Source organism: Fukomys damarensis, unplaced genomic scaffold (assembly GCF_012274545.1).
Source record: "Fukomys damarensis isolate Sample0158 unplaced genomic scaffold, DMR_v1.0_HiC HiC_scaffold_33, whole genome shotgun sequence".
In the NCBI taxonomy this organism is placed as follows: domain Eukaryota; kingdom Metazoa; phylum Chordata; class Mammalia; order Rodentia; family Bathyergidae; genus Fukomys; species Fukomys damarensis.
The window spans coordinates 22,005,594-22,026,835 of record NW_022900945.1 but is presented as its reverse complement, the minus strand read 5'-3'; the positions used below and the strand labels follow the sequence as shown (position 1 = coordinate 22,026,835).

General features: G+C 34.5%; 1 protein-coding gene across 3 annotated transcripts in view; it reads right to left on the bottom strand.

Annotated features, from left to right (window-relative positions):
* The window catches only part of Pkn2 (protein kinase N2), a 74,243-nt gene that overhangs the window by 37,664 nt on the left and 15,337 nt on the right, over positions 1 to 21,242 (bottom strand). For 2 of the 3 annotated variants that reach the window (XM_010636670.3, XM_010636671.3), the window contains exons 3-7: positions 13,988 to 14,105; positions 12,056 to 12,201; positions 11,752 to 11,965; positions 1,373 to 1,558; positions 326 to 435 (exon numbers count right to left, since the gene is read on the bottom strand). In XM_010636670.3, coding sequence (XP_010634972.1) covers positions 326 to 435; positions 1,373 to 1,558; positions 11,752 to 11,965; positions 12,056 to 12,201; positions 13,988 to 14,105 — 774 coding nt within the window. The remainder of the gene's footprint in view (positions 1 to 325; positions 436 to 1,372; positions 1,559 to 11,751; positions 11,966 to 12,055; positions 12,202 to 13,987; positions 14,106 to 21,242) is intronic. The other variant, XM_033758175.1, reaches the window with a different exon arrangement.

The window sequence follows — 21,242 nt, the reverse complement described above, 5'->3', positions numbered from 1 at the left end:
GTACAAACAGTGGCTGGAGAGAATGACTTTAGTGCTTAGGTTTTCTATTATTAAAATAAATATATTTCGGTATTGAATTTCATTTGGCTGTTGGATTTTTCTAGTTAAGATAAACTGTACATTTTCAAATTACTACAAATGGAAGCTACTGCACCTGATATTCAGCTGTACCTTAACGTAGATTTACCTTGGCTGAAAATGCCAAGAATTCTTTCTAAGTTCTTTTATTTTTCTTAAGAATAACTTAAAATTCTTCTAAAAAATAATACTTTCAAGATAAATTCAAAATCTAATGAAAATTTCAGTAAAAAGTTTCTCATCTTACCCTGTCTAGTTCCAGTGTAAACTTCTGGTCCCATGACTGATTGGAAATAGGTTTCCAGCTAGTTTGACCAACCACAGTATTGTCTAGCTTCAAAACAGCACAGACATCATCTGTAATTAAATTTATAAACTTGCTTAAAAATACAAAGAACACTATTAGCAATAAAAATCTCAAGTCTTTGAAAATAAAGTTTTTCATAACAATATTGAAGCTTTTCAATCTTGAATAGACATATATATAAACCCATTAGAACCTCCCAAATAATCCTTTGATAAAAACACAAATAGTAACTATTTCATATACAAAATATGAATAAAAGAAATAACAGTGACTACTAATTTGCCACAATGTATGTTTTGTGTATCAGTATCAATCATTTAGTTTTCCTCTATCTGTATGTTATTTATCAAACTTGTTGCCTCACAATTTATTACCAAATGCTTAAATTATTTGCATTTTACTTTCTCTGGCCCCTATCAAAGTGGACTACTGGACTGCCATCCCAGCATACATCTGGCCCAGTACATAATTACCAAAATTTCAATATTAGTTTGAAAGTCTCACTAAACCATTACAAGAATCAAATTGTACTTCTACAAGAATCAAGAGTCTCACAGTCTGAGAATCTTCAGCCTGGTATAAAGAATGATACTCAGAAGCTGGGCGTGGTGGCGCACACCTTTAATCCCAGCACTTGGGAGGCTGAGGCAGGAGGATCGTTGTGAGTTCGAGACCAGCCTGAGATACATCGTGAGTTCCAGGTCAGTCTCAACTATATAGTGAGACCCTGACTCAAAAAAACCAAAACCAAAACCAAACAAAACAAAAAAAGAATGATAAAAATAATTTTTCATTCTTTTATATCAATGAAGTAAAATCTGTTGTCTTTTTGTTTTCTATCAATAAAAGGTATAAACATTTTCAAATTACATTACAGAAATTATAATTTAAAAGGTTTTGTCCCACATAGACATTTTTCATTCTTTGTCCCCAGTGATAAATTCCCCTTAATTTGTTACATGATCTTAGAAAGTCTGGTTACTGAACTGGACAGGTCATCGGTTTTTAGAAGATTTCGACTACTTCCACTTTTACTTTTACTCGTTCTGCTCATGAAAGATGATCGGGTTTCACTTGGACTCCAGCCAGGTAGTGCAACTGATGCTGCCTTTGACCGTCCAGGGACATTCTCTAGGATATCTTGACAGCCCATAAGACGAACTTCCAAAGTACCTGTTAGCATAAATATATACCAAAGAAGAAAAGCAAGTCTTAATATATAATATATAGAACCACGTCTCTGCTATCTATTTAAAAATAGAAAAACAAAACTTGCTAAAATAACAAAACCTTTTCTCCTAGAGGATTGTGAAGCAATTATAAACTTTCCCATTTTACTCTGAAAACCTTTCAGAAAACTTTAAGAAATTTTATAGAAAATAGCACATCCCAAAGCTGCCTGTAGGGCATAAAAATAAGTTACATAAACTTCTTGTGTGGCTAAATGCTCATTTCTATAACTAATGCAAGAATTGTAGAATTATATGGATAGAGTGCACAGGGGGTAACATAAAGCTAAATAATACACTAAAATACACTACAGTAATTAGAAAAAAGGAAATCTGAATAACTGCTGTGCTTCATACTTACGTAGTTACCACAGAAAAAGACTTCATAGGTTTTTTTTTTTACATAAATAGTTCCTGTTCTATTTGAGATGTAAAATTACCACATTATCTTTCCATTATGACAAGGTGAAATAATTATAGATTGCAACCAAGCATGAAATAACTGTACTCTTCTCAGGGAAATAAACACTGTAGTTTTTTTTTTTTTTTTTTTTTTTTTAGCGATCCAACTTGGGACCTTGCACATTTGAGGCAGGCAGTAGAACCACTGAGCTAAATCCCCAGCCCCAGGCAAATAAATACTAAAGGTGTTCAAATTAAAAATCAGGAACTATGACTTAGGCCATCTGGAGACATTTTTGATACCATTTGGGCTAAACTTAGCATACTACAATTAAAAATGGTGTGGTATTAAAATTTTAGCTATTGCAAATGACAACATTTAGGAGGAGTATTTCCTAGTAAAGTTGTCCTATTAAATATAAATAATTAAAATAATTTTCCTATAGCTATTAATTGAAAAATAACTGAAAGACTTAAATTTCCAAGAAAGAAGTAGTAACAAAGTTTCTCAACTAAAGAACTAAAAACATCAGACAAAACGTATTTTTAAAAATGTTGAAGAGATTAAAAGACAAGCAATGCAGAACAGTGGTCTCTGAGAGACAGGAAACACATGAGAGGTGCCTGAGACTGCTCTAGCTTATTGTCATTAGGAGTTTCAAGACATAGTACAGGGAGGAGAGCTTAGGCAGAATAAAGGTCAGAAATAAGAGCAAACAAGACAGCTAAGAGTCCATAGGGTCAAGCAAAGAGTTGTCGAGAGACAGAACTCTGGTATCTTCAGATTTCTCCCATAACATCTTCATCAAACTATTAGTCAGCACTTGCTTGTAAAGAAACTATCTGAGACAAGAAAACCACCTGAAAAGATAAAAAAGAATAAAATATACACAGGTAGGAACGGTATCTGTGTCCACCAAACAGGACTGAAAAATCTCAATTCATGCGGCACTGGAAGGAATGAAGAACCTTGCTCTAGCAGTAAAACACAATCACCCTTAGTGATACCACTGTTCCATGTAACTAATCTTATAAGCAATATTCAAAAGATCAAGTTATATCTAAGTAGATGTATCCTAGAAAAAGCTTAAGAGTATTTACAGGAGTATACAATATCAGGCATATTTTTTCTACTGTTGTATTACGCACTAATACAAATGTAGTGGCCTCATACATATGTTAAGAATTTTTTTTTTTAATTTTTAGTACTGGGACAGAACTAGAAAAAAGAATCCAAAACTCATTTGGAACCGTAAGAGACCTTGAATAGCAAAAGCCATCCTAGGCATCAGACACATGGCAGCGGGTATAACAATTCCCAATTTGAAACTGTACTACAAAGCCACTGTGATAAGCACAGCATGGCACTGGCAAAGAAACAGACCTGAAGATCAGTGGAACAGACTGAAAGACACAAAAACAACTCCAGATGCACTCAGCTACGTCATCTTTGACAAAGGAGCTGACCATCCCCACTGGAGGAAAGATAGCCTCTTTAATAAATGGTGTTGGAAAAACTGGATCTCTACCTGCCAAAGACTAAAACTAGACCCTTATTGTTCACCATGCACTAAATTAAAATCCAAGTGGATTAAAGATCTAAATATTAAAACAGAAACACTAAACTTGCTGGAAGATAAGTAAGGCAGAACTCTTGAAGACATTGGCATAAGAAAAGACTTTATGAACAAATCCTCAGTAGCACAGGAACTAGAACAAAGAATCAAAAACTGGGATCTCATCTTATTAAAAAGCTTCTGCACTGCAAAAGAAATCATCAACAGAACTAAGAGACAACCTACAATGTTGGAAAAAGTTTTTACCAGCTGTTCCTCAGCAAAAGCACTATTATCTAGAATATATAAAGAACTCCAACCAAACAATCAGCCCCCTCAAATATAAGGACCCAATTCAAAAATAGGCATCCGAAATGAACATACATTTCTCAGACAAAGTAGTCAAAGCACAAGTAAATATATGAAAACATGTTCCACATCAATGGTCATTCGAGAGATGCAGATAAAAACAACACTGAGATTCTACCTCACCCCACAAAGAATGGCTGCTATCTATCAAGAAATCAACCAATAACAAATGTTGGTGGGGTTGTGGGGAGAAAGGAACCCTTTTCCATTGTTGGTGGGAGTGAAGACTGGTGAAACCACTATGGAAATCAATATGGAGATACCTCAAAGAGCTAGGACTAGAGGTTCCATTTGACCCAGCCATCCCTCTGCTAGGTATCTTTCCAAAAGAATTAAAAGAACCATATCACAGTGATATATATGCACTTATGTTTATAGTGGCACAGTTTGTGATAGCTAAAACTTGGAAACAGCCCATTTGCCCATCAGCTGGAAACTAGATAAAGAAGATGTGGTTCTTCTATAAATGGAATACTACTCAGCCATAAAGAATGAGAAACTAGATTCACTCATAGGAAAATGGATACATATTGAGGATATACTCCTAAGTGAAATAATTAAGTCACACATGTGTAAATACTGAATAGTGAACAAACTATAATAGTACATAAGATCCTAATGAGATAATTGAAAATGTGAAATAGGCAGAAAGGGCTAAAGGAGTAGGGAAAGTGGGAAGGGTAGGAGAAAGGTAATAAGGGAAAGAAAAAAATAGGAGAAAATGAAAAAATGGAAATAAAATGTTTGTAAAGGGGGAGGAGAGGAGGGGGTGAAGGGAGGGCAGGGACAAGGGGAAAAAACGAGAACCAAGACCTGTCATGTAAAGGTGCAAGATCCCGATGAATGTAACTATACCGTATACCTAAAATGTATCAATAAACTCAATGAGAATAAAAATTTTTTAGTACTGGGGATTGAACTCAGGGCCTTGTGCTTGCAAGGCAGGCAGTGGAACCACTGAGCTAAATTCCCAGCCCCAGATGTTAGTATTTAGAGAAAAGGATATTTATGGGCTGGGGATTTAGCCCAGTGGCATCACACCTGCCTCTCAATTGCAACAGTCCTGAGTTTGATCCTCGGTACCCAAAAAACACTGAACAAACCAAAAAAGGATATTCAAACGCCCATTATAACAATATTCCATTTGTTCAAAAGTTGAACAGACATGGAAAAAAAAAAAAGGACTCAAACCAAATATCCAGAGATAAAAAAGACAACATCTGAGATTTCTGTTTCTGTGGTATGGAGATTAAACCTAGGGCCTTCTCACTGAACTACGGTCCCTGTCCTTTTTTATTTGGAGACAAGATCTTGCTAAGTGGCTATGGCGCCCAGTCTAGCAATGAACTTGCATTCCTCCTGTTTCAGCTTCCCAGAGTGCTGGGATTACAGGTGTATACTATTAGGCTGTAATTAAAACAAAAATAACAATAATACAGTGAATGGGTTGGTGACAGGTTAAATGTTGCAAAAGAAAAAGTGAGGTTGAAAGAACAACAATAAGAATGATAAAAAAACCAGATTGAGATTAAAAAAGACTAATGCACATGTGAATATAACTCCAAGTAGCCCGTATATGTGTAACGGAAGTTCCTGATGAAAAGCAGACAATAAGGCCCAAATATATATGACTTAAGAATTCTTCAAATTTGGTGAAAACTACAGTTCAAATCCAACAAATAGAAGTAAAACACAAAAGCCAGTAATAATTCAATTTCTTAAAACCAGTGATAAACAGAAAACATTAAAAGCACAAGAAAAAAGCACTTATTCACAAAGAAACAGAGATAAGGATAGCAACAGATTTCCCATTGGAAACAATGGAAGCAAGACTACATACTTTAAATATATGTAGTTTATTGTCTATCAATTACACTTTAAGAAAATTGCTCTAAAAAGTGGGTATTTGTGACAATGGTTTACTTACACTTCCTAAAATATAAAAAATGCACACTTAAAATGGGTGATTTCTACGGAATGTAAATTATACCTCAATAAAGATGTTAAAAGTGGGAAGACAGTTTCAACTTCAATCTTTCCCATTTTTTGGTAGGCTGTGAAAATCTTACTGTAAAGTGATAAAACAGATTAAATATAATGGTATCATTTTTACTTTAGTTGAAAAGAAACAACTCGTTATGTTTTTGTTTTATTTGCCTTTCTTGTTGACAGTAAACTAGCAACTTGCTTACTTCCACACTAAATGCTCAGCTGTAAAAGTCATCCTGGGGAAACTGAAAACATCTGGCTACTACTTCAAACATTGGTATCTTATTAAATATTTCAGTAATTTCAATATATCAGAACATGACAATGCTTACCACCTGTTTTCATTTAGAAAAAAAAATCTGGAGGGAGTTAAAATCTTTATTAAACATCTAGAAGTTTCTTTCTTTTATAAGGTGACATAATTGCAACTGCATATAACCACATTAGAAACAGCTTTATACTACATTCTTTACTTTCATAACCCACAATATGAAATTTTTAAAACAAGAAAATCTGGGAAGTAAATGTTTGTATTCATAAGCTGCAGCTATGAATTATATTAGAACAAGTAAATGCTTTTTATTTATTTCAATTGTCTGGAAAAAACTATTTTAATAGCTATTGTACTAATTCACCGTTACATCTCAGTACAATTCAGGAACATTTAATTTTTAAAAAAATCACATAAAAGCTGGTAAATTTCTCACAATATAGAACAAAAATTGAATTATATCTTTTATCAAAGTAGCAACAAATTTACAAATTTCATTATAATCATATATCCACAAGAGGAACCAACTGAGATAAATCATAAATTATTGCACGCAGTGAAAAATTCAGAACAGAAAATGTTCTATTTATCAATGGTTATCTTTTATCATATCTAACCCTTTATTACTATAAGTATTGTATCTCTTACTAAATACTTCACATTTTACTTATGATCTAGTAGGAGCTTAAAGAAAATTTTAAAATATTTTTAAATTAAAATGTCTTAAGAATTGTACATATTTTTTAGAATGATGACTTATATCACTTTGAATACAGTTCAGTAAGGGAATTTGGAGTAGAAGAAAGAATTAAAAAGAAGTTAAAGTTCAAGAATTAAGGGGAGGAGCATATTGGAATACAAAATGGAAAAAAAATCCAGCCATTATCAGTTGAATTTCTAAAACATGGCTTTCCTGCTTTTCTAAAAATATAATATTTCCAAAATTTTCAAATCATCTTTTAATTAATCATTCAGAAGTTCTTGTGCACCAACAATATGTTCAGTGCTAAGCCAAAAGATGGTAAAACTCAGATAATAAGAGACAATGTACACCAGTACAATTAGTATGGAAATCAATACAGAGATTTCTCAAAAGACTAAAATCAGAAATTCCATTTGACTCAGGTATCCCCTTTCTACGTGTTTTCCTGAAAAAGTTAAAGACATCATAGTACAGTGATACATGAATACTCATGTTATAGCAGGGGTGGGGAGAAGCACCAGCAGGAGCAAAAGAGGCAGCAGCAGTATTTCAGTTGTATTATGCAGTCTTAGGAGGGAAAGAAAAGAGTATGAAGAAAAACCGAGTAAATGAAATGTGGGAAACTATATACATATCAAAAAAGAAAAATGTAAGTTCCAAAGAGATGGAAATAAGAACAGCTGAAACTCCCCAAACTTGATGAAAGAACCACATATCAAGAAGCTCAAAGTCTCTAAATATGATAAAGTCAGAGATCCACTCTAAGACACATTATAATCAAACTGTGAAAAGCCAAAGACAAGAGTCCAGAAAGAAGCAAGAGAAAAGTAATACATGGGATCACAAGGGATCTGCAGTTGGTTTCTCATCAAAAAACATATGGGAGTAGGCTACTTCTAAAGTGCTGAAGGGGAGGGGGTGTAGCATAACTACTAACCAGGAATTGCATATAAAACAAAAACCATCATTCAAAAAGGTGGGAAAAATTAAAATTCCTAAATAAAAACAAGTCTAGCTTTCACCAGGAGACCTGCTCAGAAGAAATGCAAGATTCAAATGAAAGGACAATAGACAGTGATTTGAACCTGAAGAAAAAAACAACAGACAAACTACAAGCCAGTTACACTGCAGTGCACCTGCAATCCTAGCTACGCAGAAGGCTGAGGCAAAAGAATCTTGAGTTTGACGCTAGCCAACTAGGCAAATTATAGAGACTTTAATTCAAAAAACAAAAACAACCCCAAAAGACTAAAAACATAAGTGCATATAGTATTGGTTTGTAACTTGTGTTTATTTCATTTTTGTTAGTTGTAATCACCAGGGTAGTCACTAAGAAAATAAAGAACTTAGAGCTGCCTATGATATTTACAGTAGCTTTACTCATAACTGCAAAAACCTGGAAGCAAGTCCTTCAGCACATGTCCTTCAGTAGGTGAGTGGATAAGTGGTACATTCAGATGAAGGAATATTATTCCATGCTGAAAAGACATGAGCTTCAGGCCACGTAAGGCAAGCAAATTTACTGAAATGACTGCGTACTGTATGATTCCAAGTGTATTTTGGAAAAAGCAAAAGTACAGAAACAGAGGTTCCCAAGGCTTGAAAGGTTGGGGGAATGGAGGAAGAATAGGGAGAATTCAGAGGACTTTTACATCAGTGAAACTATAATGGTGGTTCTATGTCACTGTTCAGCAAAACCTATAAAACATATAATACCGAGTGAATATTAAGGTAAACTGTGGAACTTGAATGATAACTATGTAAAAATTCAGCACTTATAAAAAAATTTATCAATCTGGTGCAAGACAATGATGGTGAGAGGGAGGCACTGCATATGTGGAAACAGGGTTCATGAAGAATCTTTACACTTTGTTTTTTCTTCCCCTATGAACCTAAAACAGAAACCAAAGGATAAAAAAAGGACTACAAAAATTCAAACAGACACAAAAGATAGAATCATAAGAATTTGGAGGAGGGATAACATTTATTTATAGAATACAGCAAAATAGCAGAAACTTTTTTTGTTCAAAAGAATTTTGCTGCGTTTTGTCCTGGGTTTGGGTAAAGGAGACTCTAAACTATCAGAATTGTCGCCAGTGATAGTAGTGGTCTGTATTATTCATAGTTGGACCCCCAGACCATACTCAAGCTTATCCTAAAAAAGTGACTCATGGCAGAAACCCAGTTCCAGGACGGGGATGGTCACATTAGAAAGACTAATCACATCATTAGGGAGTTAAGGTTTTAAGGCTCATATATCACCCTGACCTCCTGACTTCCAGAGTAGGACAAGAAAGTGAGATTAGATTCATTGCATGGCAATGACTCATTCAATCACATTTATATAATAATGAAGTCCCAGCAAAAACTTAGGACACCTGGGCCAGGGATTTAGCTCAGTGGTTCCACTACCTGCCTCGAAAGTGCAAGGTCCAGAGTTTGATCCCCAGGACCAAACCAAACCAAACCAAACAAAAAACCACCAAAGCAAAAGTGACAACAACAAAAACTTTAGGACATCTGAAGTGTAAGTGAATGTCCTAGTTGATAAGACATTGGAGTGGTGGGAGGGTGATGAAACCTAAGGACACAAAAGCTTTATGTTTAAGACACTTCTACGGGTTGCCCTATGTGTTTTTTTCTTTTTGACTGGTTCTACTTTGTATCCTTTGTAAGGTGATTACTATATTAAGTATAGTGCTTTCCTAAGTTCTGAGTTGTTCCAGTGAAGTAACAGTAGACATTTTGAAATTTAAAACCAGTTGGTCATAAGTGCTGTTGACCAGGGAACTTCAAGCCTGTAACTTCTATCTGAAGTCACGACAATCTTTTAAGGGACTGTTCCATAAGTCAGGAAAATTTAACCAGTAGTTAGCATCAAAATTTATTGAATCTTATCAGTATTTACCTTAAATGTAAATGGATGAAAATACTCAATTAAAAGAGACCAGCGAAAAAGAATAAATCTGAATCAATTATATGCCATTTAAAAAGACTGACATACAAATACATAAATAAACTGAAAATGAAATAACAGGAAATGATATTCAATGCAAATAATAAGCAAAAGAGCAGAGATGGTTACACTAATATCAGACAAAATAGACTTTAAATCAAGTTTGTTATGAGATAAAGGACATCATAAGTTAATAAAAGAGCCAATCCGTCAACAAAATATAACAATTACAAACATAATATATCTTACAGAGCATCAAAATATAAAAAACAAAAATTTACATAACAGAAGGAAGATATGGACAGTTCCAAGAAACACTAGTGATTACTACTACTACTACTACTGTAAGTGGTGGTGATGAGGCAGAGAAACTGAAATATAAACAAACATACAGTGTCTATGAACAAAGTTTAATGGTTTCTCAAAAATGTTCATAGTTACCATATAACCTCATAATTATATTCCTAGTATAGTATATACCCTCCAAAATTTAAAAGAAGTATTCAAACAAAAACTTGCATAGAAATGTTAAGAGTGACATTATTCAAAAAGTAGTCAAATAGTTAAAAATTCAAAGGGTCAAGTAACAGAACCCAAATGTCCTGACAAATTGAAAAAATGTGGTATGTGCCCATGAAATGGAATTATTTTTCAGCCATAAGAAGTAATAAAGTAATCATGTTATCACATGAATGAAACTTGAAAACAGTATACTAAGTGAAATAAACTAGATACAAAAAGACTGCAGATTATTTAATCTCATTTAAGTAAAATTATCTAGAATAGGCAAACACAGAGAGATAAAAAGCCAACTGGTAATTGTCAGGGTCTGGGAAGAAGGGGGAGTGAGCGGGCAATTAATGTGTATTGGTTTCCTTTCTGGGTAATCTAAGTGCTTAGAACTGCATTGGCTGTACAACATCAAAAATATACTAAATGACTCTGGATTGAATACTGTAAAATAGTTATACATTTTATGTAAATATTACCATAATTTTTAGAAATCTATGTACTTTTTGTCCCCTCAAATAATTTTTTCTTAGTACATGTTTGTGATAATGAATATACTGATTCTGGTGAGTTGATACCTATACATATGGCATCTTAGTCCTTTTTACTACCTCTTCCCTCTTCTTCCCTCTCACTATCACTAGGTTCCCCTCTTGTCTGCAAAAGGTACATCTCTGTTTTTTTTTTTGTTTTTTGAGACGGGGTCTATGTAGTTGAGACTGACCTAGAACTCACTATGTAGCTCAGTATGGTCTTGAACTCACAGCAATCCTCCCCTTCCCTAGCCTCCCGAGTACTAGGATTAGAGGCATGTGCCACCGCACCAGGCTGTCTCCCTGTTTCTTATTGTCTTTTATTTTGTTCTTTATTTTTATACTTTGAGTTTCTCATATAAGAGAAAGCATGCAATATTTAAGCTTGTATGTCTAATTTATTTTGCTTAGCATTATGGATTCATGGTGCATCTATTTTCCTATACATGACTCAAATTTATTCTTCTACGTGGCTGAATAGTATTCCATTGTGTATATACACCCCATCCTCTTTATCCACTCATATGCTGGTGGGTATGCTGCAATATGATAACTTAAACAAAGACAGAAGAGGTCTTGCTAGGTCAAATGGAATTTGTACTTTTAATTTTTTTGAAGAATCTCTATATTCATTATCCACAGTGGTTGTAGAAAAGGTTCTCTTTCCCCCTAAACCATGACAGCATTTCTGGTTTTTCAGTTTGTGATGATACCCATTCTTTCTGCAGTTAAGACAGAATCTTAGCAATATTTTGATTTGCATTTCTCTAATGGCTTGTTCTAAGTATCAATCCAGAACCAGATGCAGAAAAAATTTGTATTTTAAAAAAAGGCTGCGCACTACATACCTGTTAAGGCTGCTGGTTTGGATAGTGTACTATATTGGTTTTGTGTAGATATCACACTTTGCCGTGGACTTAGTGTTGGTGATGTAACAAGTGAAAGCTCTTCAATAATAATACTGCTTTTGGGATGATTCTTGGGAAGTTCATTTAATCTTTGCTCTAATGAATACTTTAGAAGATCCAACTTTTGACTTGATTCATTAAATCTTGCTTGAGCCTTTCAAGGGAAAAGATAATTATTGTCATTTAGATAATCACATTGTTTACATAATATATTTAATAAACAAACTAAAATATTTAAAATTACTTCTGAAAGTGCTTTTCTGTCTGTTACTTTTCCTGAGCCAAGTAATTTCATTACATTCTTTGCACCTTCTGCTACTGCAAACTCTATCCTAAAATGATGCCTTAATTCTTCCATTCGAAGTTCAAGAGGGCTTATCACAGGTTTTGCTAGAGAGGGGAAAAAAAGAGCGAACATTAATTGAAGCATTTATTTGACTTTCTAACACATAGTGATTGAAAACTATGAAAAGAAATTAATTCCTATGACATCAAAAGTTGGTTCTTGGGCTGGGGATTTAGCTCAGTGGTTCTGCTGCCTGCCTTGCAAGCACAAGGACCCGAGTTTAATCCCTGGTACCAAAAAATAAAAAAATAAATAAATACATACATACATACATACATACACACACAAATAAATAAAAGTTGGTTCTTGGGTCAGGGATGTAGCTGAACAGCACAGCACCTGTCTGGCAAGTGCAAGGCCCTGAATTCGATTCCCAGTATTAATCAATCAATCAAAAAAGGAGGTCCTTAAATCAATAAATACTAAAGTAAAAATAGACACAGGTTGAGATGTAAGGCCTTCCATTTTAGCCATTATATATGTAAATTATAAATCTACAAAACAGAATTTCGAACTGCTATGAGACCAAAACACAGTTGGTTCTCTATATCTGTGAGTTCCAAGATGATCTGACTAACCGAAATTCAATTTTTTTTTTGTTACTGGGGATCGAATTCCAATCCTTGGCCCTAAACAGACTTTTGTTTTGTTTTTTTCTTTTGGTACTGGGGACTGAATTTGGGACCTTATGCTTGCAAAGCAGGTGGCAGAACCACTGAGCTAAATCCCTGGCCCTCCAAATTCAATAATATTTGGGGAAAAATTGGACCTCTGTGATAAACCTTTTTCTCTTGTCAATATTCCTCAAACAATACAGTGCAACAACTATCTGCAAAGTGTTTCCATTGTATTAGGTATGACAGGTAATCTAGAGGTATTAAAGCGTGAGGATGTGCATATATTATAGAGAAATACCACGCCATTTTATATTTTTATATAAAAGACTTGAGTATCCATTAGTGTCTTGGAATAATCTCCCAAAGATACCCAGGAACAAGAATAGTTTCTGCTTCTACTTTTGTCAACTAGCTGTAGATTCCCTCTAGAATTAACCCCTGCTTAAAAAAACAAAACAAAACAAAAAAAAAACCAGAAAGACAAAACAATACTTTTAAACAGGCAACACATTTTTAAAAGACAATTAGAAGTTTATATAAATGAATATATAGCCAGGTGTAGTGGCTCACATGTATAATCTAATTTGGGGGCTGAGGCAAGAGCTCTTATGGGTAGTTTAGCAAGACTCTTTCTAAAATAAAAAAATTTAAAAAGGGCTGGGAATATAGCTCAGCAGCAGACCACCTGCCTAATATGGGTGAGGCCCTGGCTTCAACCCCCCGCCCCAATTCGTAAAATAAAGAAACACACTTTTTTTTTTTCCTTTTTTGTGTTTCTGGGAATTAAACCCAGGGCCTCTTCACTGATCTACATTGTCAGCTCCTTCTAGTTTTTATATTCTGAAACAGTCTCACAGAGTTAGTTGCTAAGTTGCCCAGGGTGGGCTTGAACTTGTGATCTTCTGCCTCAGCCTCACACTACCACACTAGCATAGGAAATAGACTCCTTTTTTTTTGGTACCACAGATGCAACTCAGGACCTTGCACTTGCAAGGCAGACACAGTGCCACTGAGCTAAATCCCTGTGCCTGGAAATATATTCTTGATCAGTATCTTCCTGAAATATTAGGGCCAAAATCTGAAAGCATAACTCTCAAGATAAAAGAAAATAATAATACTTTCTCTCTCTTAATTTGAAGCACTCTATCCTACACGAGAATGAGTTAGCACTCTGTGCCCATAAAATATTGTCAGTTTATGTCTATTCCATCACCATTATCAAAAGCCAATTCATTGGTCTGGACTGCCTGAAGAATCTGCATTCGTATGACTTCTATTTTTGTCTTGCTGTCCTGGAGCAGCTGCTGAGCAGTACCATGGAGTTTCCGATCCTATTAAAAAAAAAGTTTGAAAAGTAAGCAAAAAAAGGGACAAATAAAACATTTTCATATCTTCTAAAAAGATCAACTGATGTATCAGCAAATGGAAAATGGCATTAAAAGAATTGTAATATGTAATTTTCAGATATACTTACCAAAAAACAATAACAACAACAAAACCATCAAATTTAAGAGGAAGAAAACTGAGAAAAACAACTTCATTAGGTAAGATTATCTGAGAGAAAAAAACCCAAGTCTTTGGCCATACCACTCTGAATGCATCTGATCTTATCTGATCTCAGAATAAGTAAACCTTATCTTAATACTGAATTTACTGAGACATCATGAGATTAATACAAGTTACCTTTGGCTTCTATAGTTCCAAGAGGTTCTCAAAATGTTGGCCATTAGCACCCAGGTATTTATTAGTATGGCAAACTGAAGTATATGTACATTTTTTTAGTGGTCTGTTTCTCTCCAATATATATATATTTATTACAAATTTATCTATCATCTTCCATAGTACCCTCTTTATGCATGTGTGTATTAAGGGTACTTGAAATACACTTTTAACAAATCTTCAGTACACAATATTATAGTCCTCATACTACGTGTTATATCTCCAGACTTAATCATCCTGTAACTTGCTCATCCCCATTTCTTTTCCTTCTTACCCCTGGTAACTACCATTCTAGACTTTCTATTTATTTAACTTTTAATATTCCACATATAAGTGCACTCATATAGTATTTTTATTTCTTTGTCTGGTTTATTTCATTTCATATATGTATATGTGTATTACACAATTTATTCATCTGTTGATACCAAAGGTTGCTTGAATCTTATTACTATTTAAAAACAAACCACATCCACAGCCGGGCGTGGTGGCACATGGCTATAATCCCAGCACTCGGGAGGCTGAGGCAGGAGGATCACTGTGAGTTTCAGACCAGCCTGGGCTAGCTACATAGTGAGTTCCAGGTCAGTCTCAACTACATAGTGAAACCCTGTCTCAAAAAAAAAATTTGGCCGGGCATGGTGGCGAATCCCAGCACTCAGGAGGCTGAGGCAGGAGGATCGCTATGAGTTCGAGACCAGCCTGGACTACATAGTGAGTTCCAGGTCAGTCTCAACTACATAGTGAGACCCTGTCTCAAAAAGCCATATACAAACTTACATTTCTAATTTTCTCTTGCCTTTGCTTTATAAAAGTAAAATACAATGAATTTTCCTTTATTCTGATAACTCTCCAACTCAGAAGAAACCTCATTATGAAGGCAAATTTATAAAATAGTTAATCACAGACAGTATAGTATTTGTGTTCATTTAAATTTTGCTTAAAAAAGAAAAATATAAAACAGTATGTTAACAATATAACCCTCACCCTCACCCCCACCCCACAATCGAACTTGAGACTTGGTGTTTGCAACGTAGGTGGCGGCTCCACTGAGTCAAATCCCTTGCCCAGATGATAACAAATTTTTGAATATCAAAAATAAGCAACCTCAATAAAGCTGAAGAGAAAGTTAAACTTCTGTCATCTCTTAACATTTCAACATAGCCAGCACTTAGGCAGGAGGCAGGAGGATTGTCTGGGGCACACAGTGAGTTCAAAGACAGACTGAATTACACAGAGACCTTTTCTCAACAAAACCAAGATTTCAACAAAGGTTGCAAATTAAGTGAAACAATGTTGTATCCACACCTTTATTTAGTTCCTTAACACTGAATGTAGATGACAGGAACTGCAGTAGGCTAAATAATAGCTCACTCTTTAAAGATGTCTATCTTCTAATCCCAGAACCCTGTTAATGTTACCTTACATGACAAAGAGGATTTAAAGTAGCAAAGGGAAATAAGATTGTTAATCTCCTGACCTCAAAATATAGATTATCCTGGGTTATAGATGTATACTCAATGTAATCAAAGGGTCCTCAAATGTATAAGACAGAGGCAGAAGTGATACTATAAGAGAAAACTGGACTCACTCACTATTGACTGGCCTGGAAGACAGAAAAGGATCATGAGCCAGCAAAGGCAGACGGCCTCCAAAAGTTAGAAAAGGCAAGGAAATATCATCCTTGGAATCCTTCAGTAGGGCACACTGACCTGCTAATACCCTGATTTTAGCTCAGTGAGATCTATTTCAGACAAAATAATTGCAAAAACTAACAATAAATCTGCATTTTTTTCATTAGTACTGTTTTGTTATTTAATGTTTACATTCTTTATGTGGAATTGTACATGTACATAACACATCTTAATTCCTTTTTCATTCCCTTTCCCATCCCTCCCTCCATTTCTTGATCTCCTTCGATGTGAGAAAGATCTTCCTACTTCCTGTTATCTTTTATTTAGCTCTTTATTTATATTTTGGGTTTCTCATAAGAGAAACGATGTGATATTTAAGGCTGTGTGTCTCATTTATTTCACTTACCACTGGAGTCTCAAGGTGCATTCATTTTTCTACAAATGACTCAAATTTATCTTTATTGTGTTGTCTTAAATCACTAAATTTGTGAAGAAATAAAAGACAAAACTGAGCATTAAAGTTAAGAAGTAATTATGCACAAGGAAGGTCAATCCTTACATATTATTTAAGCATCTTGACTTTTATCAATAAAGTAATTTTTTAAAAGTCAGAATTTATTGAAAACTTATTAACTGCCAGATACTACTCCTGTTGGGTATATATGTATACACATATATACATATTTTTCCCTCAACTTGGAAATAAAATAGCATATAATCAACCTCTATACTGCAGGCGACTGAAAACCAAAACTTGAGATAAGAAATATTTGGGCAGGATAATTTTAAAAAATCAAACACACACATATACTATATGATACTCATTAAAAGTGGATGGAGATATGTGTGGTAAAGTGGTAATTTTACTTTTATGTAACTGGAAGAAAAGTGAGCTGTGACATAATTGGTGAAATACCAAACTCATATTAACATACCATGGAGAAAAAAATAATTTGCAAATTTACAAAGTTTAACTTCCATTTCTTTCTTAATCACTAGTCAGTCATTTAAGGAGACTGTAAGAAAAAAAGTAAAAATAGGAAAAAACTGAAACAAAGCTTTTGTACATAGGGAGGGAAAGGGGCTTGGGGGGAATGGGATAAAATAAAATTTATTTTAAAAAACCCAAATAAATAAATAAATAAATAAATAAATAAAATTGGTTCAGAAAGAAAGAAAGACAGAAGCTTGTAGCCAGATTTTCTTCTTCTTCTTCTTCTTCTTTTTTTTTGGTACCAGGGATTGAACTCAGGACTTTGCACTTGCGAGGCAGGCAGCAGAACCACTGAGCTAAATCACTGGCTCCAGATTTTACTCTTTAATAAAATATTTAGATTTCATACCAAGAACAGGCTCAAAGAGTTCACTGAAGTTTTTGGACACCAATTTATACTATCAAGTAGCCACAAACACTTTTCTACTTATGCTTTACTAATAAGGACACTAGCTTGAACTTGGTGTTTGCATAAGACATATTACAAACGCTTTTATGAATATTCCCCTTCCAGATGAGAAGGGCACATAAAAAGAATGAGGATGTGTTATGTATATGTACCAATTCCCCATGGGAATGTTATTATAATGAATTGCAAATATGTACTAATAAAAATAAAAAATAAAGATAAATATTCCCCCTCCAAACTTAAAATCTTATTTTATTTCAGTAAAGTTCTAATGTAAAAATATAAATCTTAAGAAAACATATAAATAATACTATTATTTACAATTAAGCTACAACTTTAGTTTATTGCTATATGAAATGACAGCAGTTTTGACATTTACTTCTTTGGAAATACTACTTTTATTAACTATTTCCATTCAAAATGTACACAAATGTCAAAGTATGATGGAAGCTTTTAAAACTCACTTGGGATTTTATCTGTCACAGGTAATGTACAGTGACTACAGATCAATTTTACGCTATCATTTAATGAATTTTTATTGCCAGTTCTATGCTTTCAGATATTCAATGAATTTCTTTATTGAGCACCTAATACGTAGAAGGCAAGAGATAAGGTGGACTCAAAATATACAAAATGGTTTACATATTTAAGAATTACTGACTTTTATGTTGATGAAGAATTTGAGATTTTTTGTATGTTTTGATGAACCACATAGAAATGTCAATACTTAACTGACTTTGAATTACAAAACAGCAATTTCATATGGTTCAACCTTGTATCACTCTGTAGTGCCTGATAATTATACATGGATGTATAATATTTTATCAGCAAAAACTACAGATTTTATGATTTTTTTTTTTCTTTTTGTTACTGGGGATTGAACTCAGGACCTTGTGCTTACAGGGCAGGCATTGTGCCATTGAGCTAAATCCCTGGCCCATTTTTGCTATTTTTAAGTTATTAACTATCAATCTGCAGTGGGATAATAGGACTACATCTCACACACAACTTTCTTTGGCTTTTTTTTGAGACAGGGTCTCACTATGTAGTTGAGACTGACCTGGAACTCACTATGTAGTCCAGGCTGGTCTCGGACTCACAGTGATCCTCCTGCTTCAGCCTCCCGAGTGCTGGGATTACAGGCCTGCGCCACCACGCCTGGCTCACACACAACTTTCAAATAAAGGAGCCAACTATTAATTTCATTTTTCCATCCCAAATTTATGGCTTACTTTCTATATGTTAAACATTGTCAGTTTCGGTGAAAATATAAAAAGTAGCCAGGATGCTACTTTGCTGATGGTTATAGTCTTATAGATGAGACATAGATAATTATATATGTATCAGAAAGGTAAAAGTAGCTGAAGAAAATTCAAAGGAAAGTGAGATTAGCTTTAATTGGTAGAATTCAGAAAATTTTTCTTGTTGTTAATGTAGATAAGCCTGAAATATGCCCAGATTAGAAGATTTCTCATGTTGTGTTCTACACACACCACCCCAAATCAAACAGTAGCAACAACAACAACAACAACAAAACACAGAAAAACAAGGAAAATTTTAAAAGTATCTTGAATGTGGTGGTGGTATGTGTGTGTGTCCAATTTTTACGTACATACATTAGATTGCAATAAAACTTAAGAATGATGGGGAGATGGGGGGTCAAGGAACACAGATGGATAGGCATATCTGACAGAGAAAAAAGTATAAGAAGTCTTGGCATAAAATCCTACATTTAAATAAATAGCTTGGTTTATTATTTGAACATATGAACAGAAGAGATCTCTTCAACATGCATTATCAAATCCTCAGAGATAACTGAAAAATCAGCACTGCCAAGAGGCACAAATGTCCAGTGAAGAAACATTAAGATATACTACTCCTTAGGAAACAGGTAGGGTAAGATTGTTGTATCTCATTCCTCAGATCTTTGTATTAATAATCAAAACATCTTAATATAAAAGGAAGAAAATGAAAATAATTATAGCACATAGAAATATGAAGCAAAAGAACAATGCATAAAATTCATGCCAACAGAAGTGGTAAAAATGGTATAGCAGTATTTTAGTACTATTTGTACTGAAATACCCCAATGTATTGGATATTGTTCTAATTTTTTTTTTTTTTTTTTTTTTTTTTTTTTTTTTTTTTTTTTTTTTTTTGGTACCAGGGATTGAACTCAAGACCTTGTGCTTGTGAGGCAGGCGTGGTGCCACTGAGCTAAATCCCCAGCCTGATATTGTTCTAATTATTGAAGATACATAGTTATAACCAAGCAATGTCACTCATTGAGAATAGGTGTGATGGCAGAAACCTGCATCCCAGCAGTTTTGGAGGTTAAGGCAGGTGAAATCAATGGTTTGCATGAGAGCTACATTCTTTTGTTGTTGTTGTTGTTGTTTTGGTACCAGGGATCAAAATCAGGTCCTTGTGCTTGCAAGGCAGGTGGAACCACTGAGCTAAATCCCTGGCCCCGTGAGATCTACATTCTAATGCTAAAAACAGATGCTAAAGAAACTGATCATGTAATGTAGTACAGAGGCAAGAGAAGGATTACTTAGAATACTAATGAAGAGTTAGCTGAGGTGGTAAGCTTCTGAACAGAGACATTAAAGAAATGAGAGAAAGTCACAAAAATATTTAGAAGAAATATTTTGACCAAATAGCAAGTATACAGGTCTGAGGTCAGAGTGCTCCTTATATTTAAAGAACAGTAAAACAGCCACTGTAGCTACAGTGTAATGACAGACCAGTGTTTTTAGAAGATGAGATTAGAAGACAGCCAGGGATAAATCATGTTTGGGCAACTGTGATGCAAAGTCATTGGGGAAGTATATTAGTTTTCAGCTGTTGGGACAAAATACCTGACATACATAACTTCAGGAATAAAAGCTTTCTTTTGGCTCACAATCTTAGAGGATTCCCTTCATGATCAGTTGGGTCCAAGGAAGAAACATCATGGTAAAGGGCCATGGCAAAGGACAGCAGCTCACTAGAGTGTAGCCAGAAGCACAGAGAAAGCAGGAAGAGCCCAAGAGGAAGAGGCCAGGGACCAGATTATCATCCACAAAGGGTCATGCCCTCATGACCTACCCAGAAATATGGGAAAGTGTGCTTTATTAATTTCCTAGGCATTTCTCAAGCCAATCAAGTTGAAAATCAAAATTAACCATCAAAGTGTTCTGAACAGAAGGCTGGAAATAATATGGCAAATTTTAAAAGGACAGCTCTGTCTGTATTGTGTACAGGTCTGATAATTTTATCACATAGACTTTATTAACAAGAGTTGTGAAAGAAAATTAGTGCCAAACTGACTTTCATCACCCTTGCACCTAAATTTTCTCCTCTTTGTGAATTCCCTGTCATTGTAAAGAGTATCATCATTCAGCAATCTATCCACATAATCAATCTAAGAATCATTTCTTACTCTGTGATCTTCCTAATATCCCAATGCCAACAGCTTCACTCTGTCATTTTCACTGCTGTTACAAGACAGATGAAACTGTTTACCTTGGATTGCTAAAAGAGCTTACTTAAATTTGCTGCTTGCAGACTGAGGATGGATGTGAACTTTCTAACTTTAAATTTGTTTATTTTCCTTGCTAAAAGTCTTTCATCAGCTCCATGTGTGTGTGTGTGTGTGTGTGTATGTATATATATATGTGTGTGTGTATGTATGTATATATATATATGTGTGTGTGTGTGTGTGTGTATACAC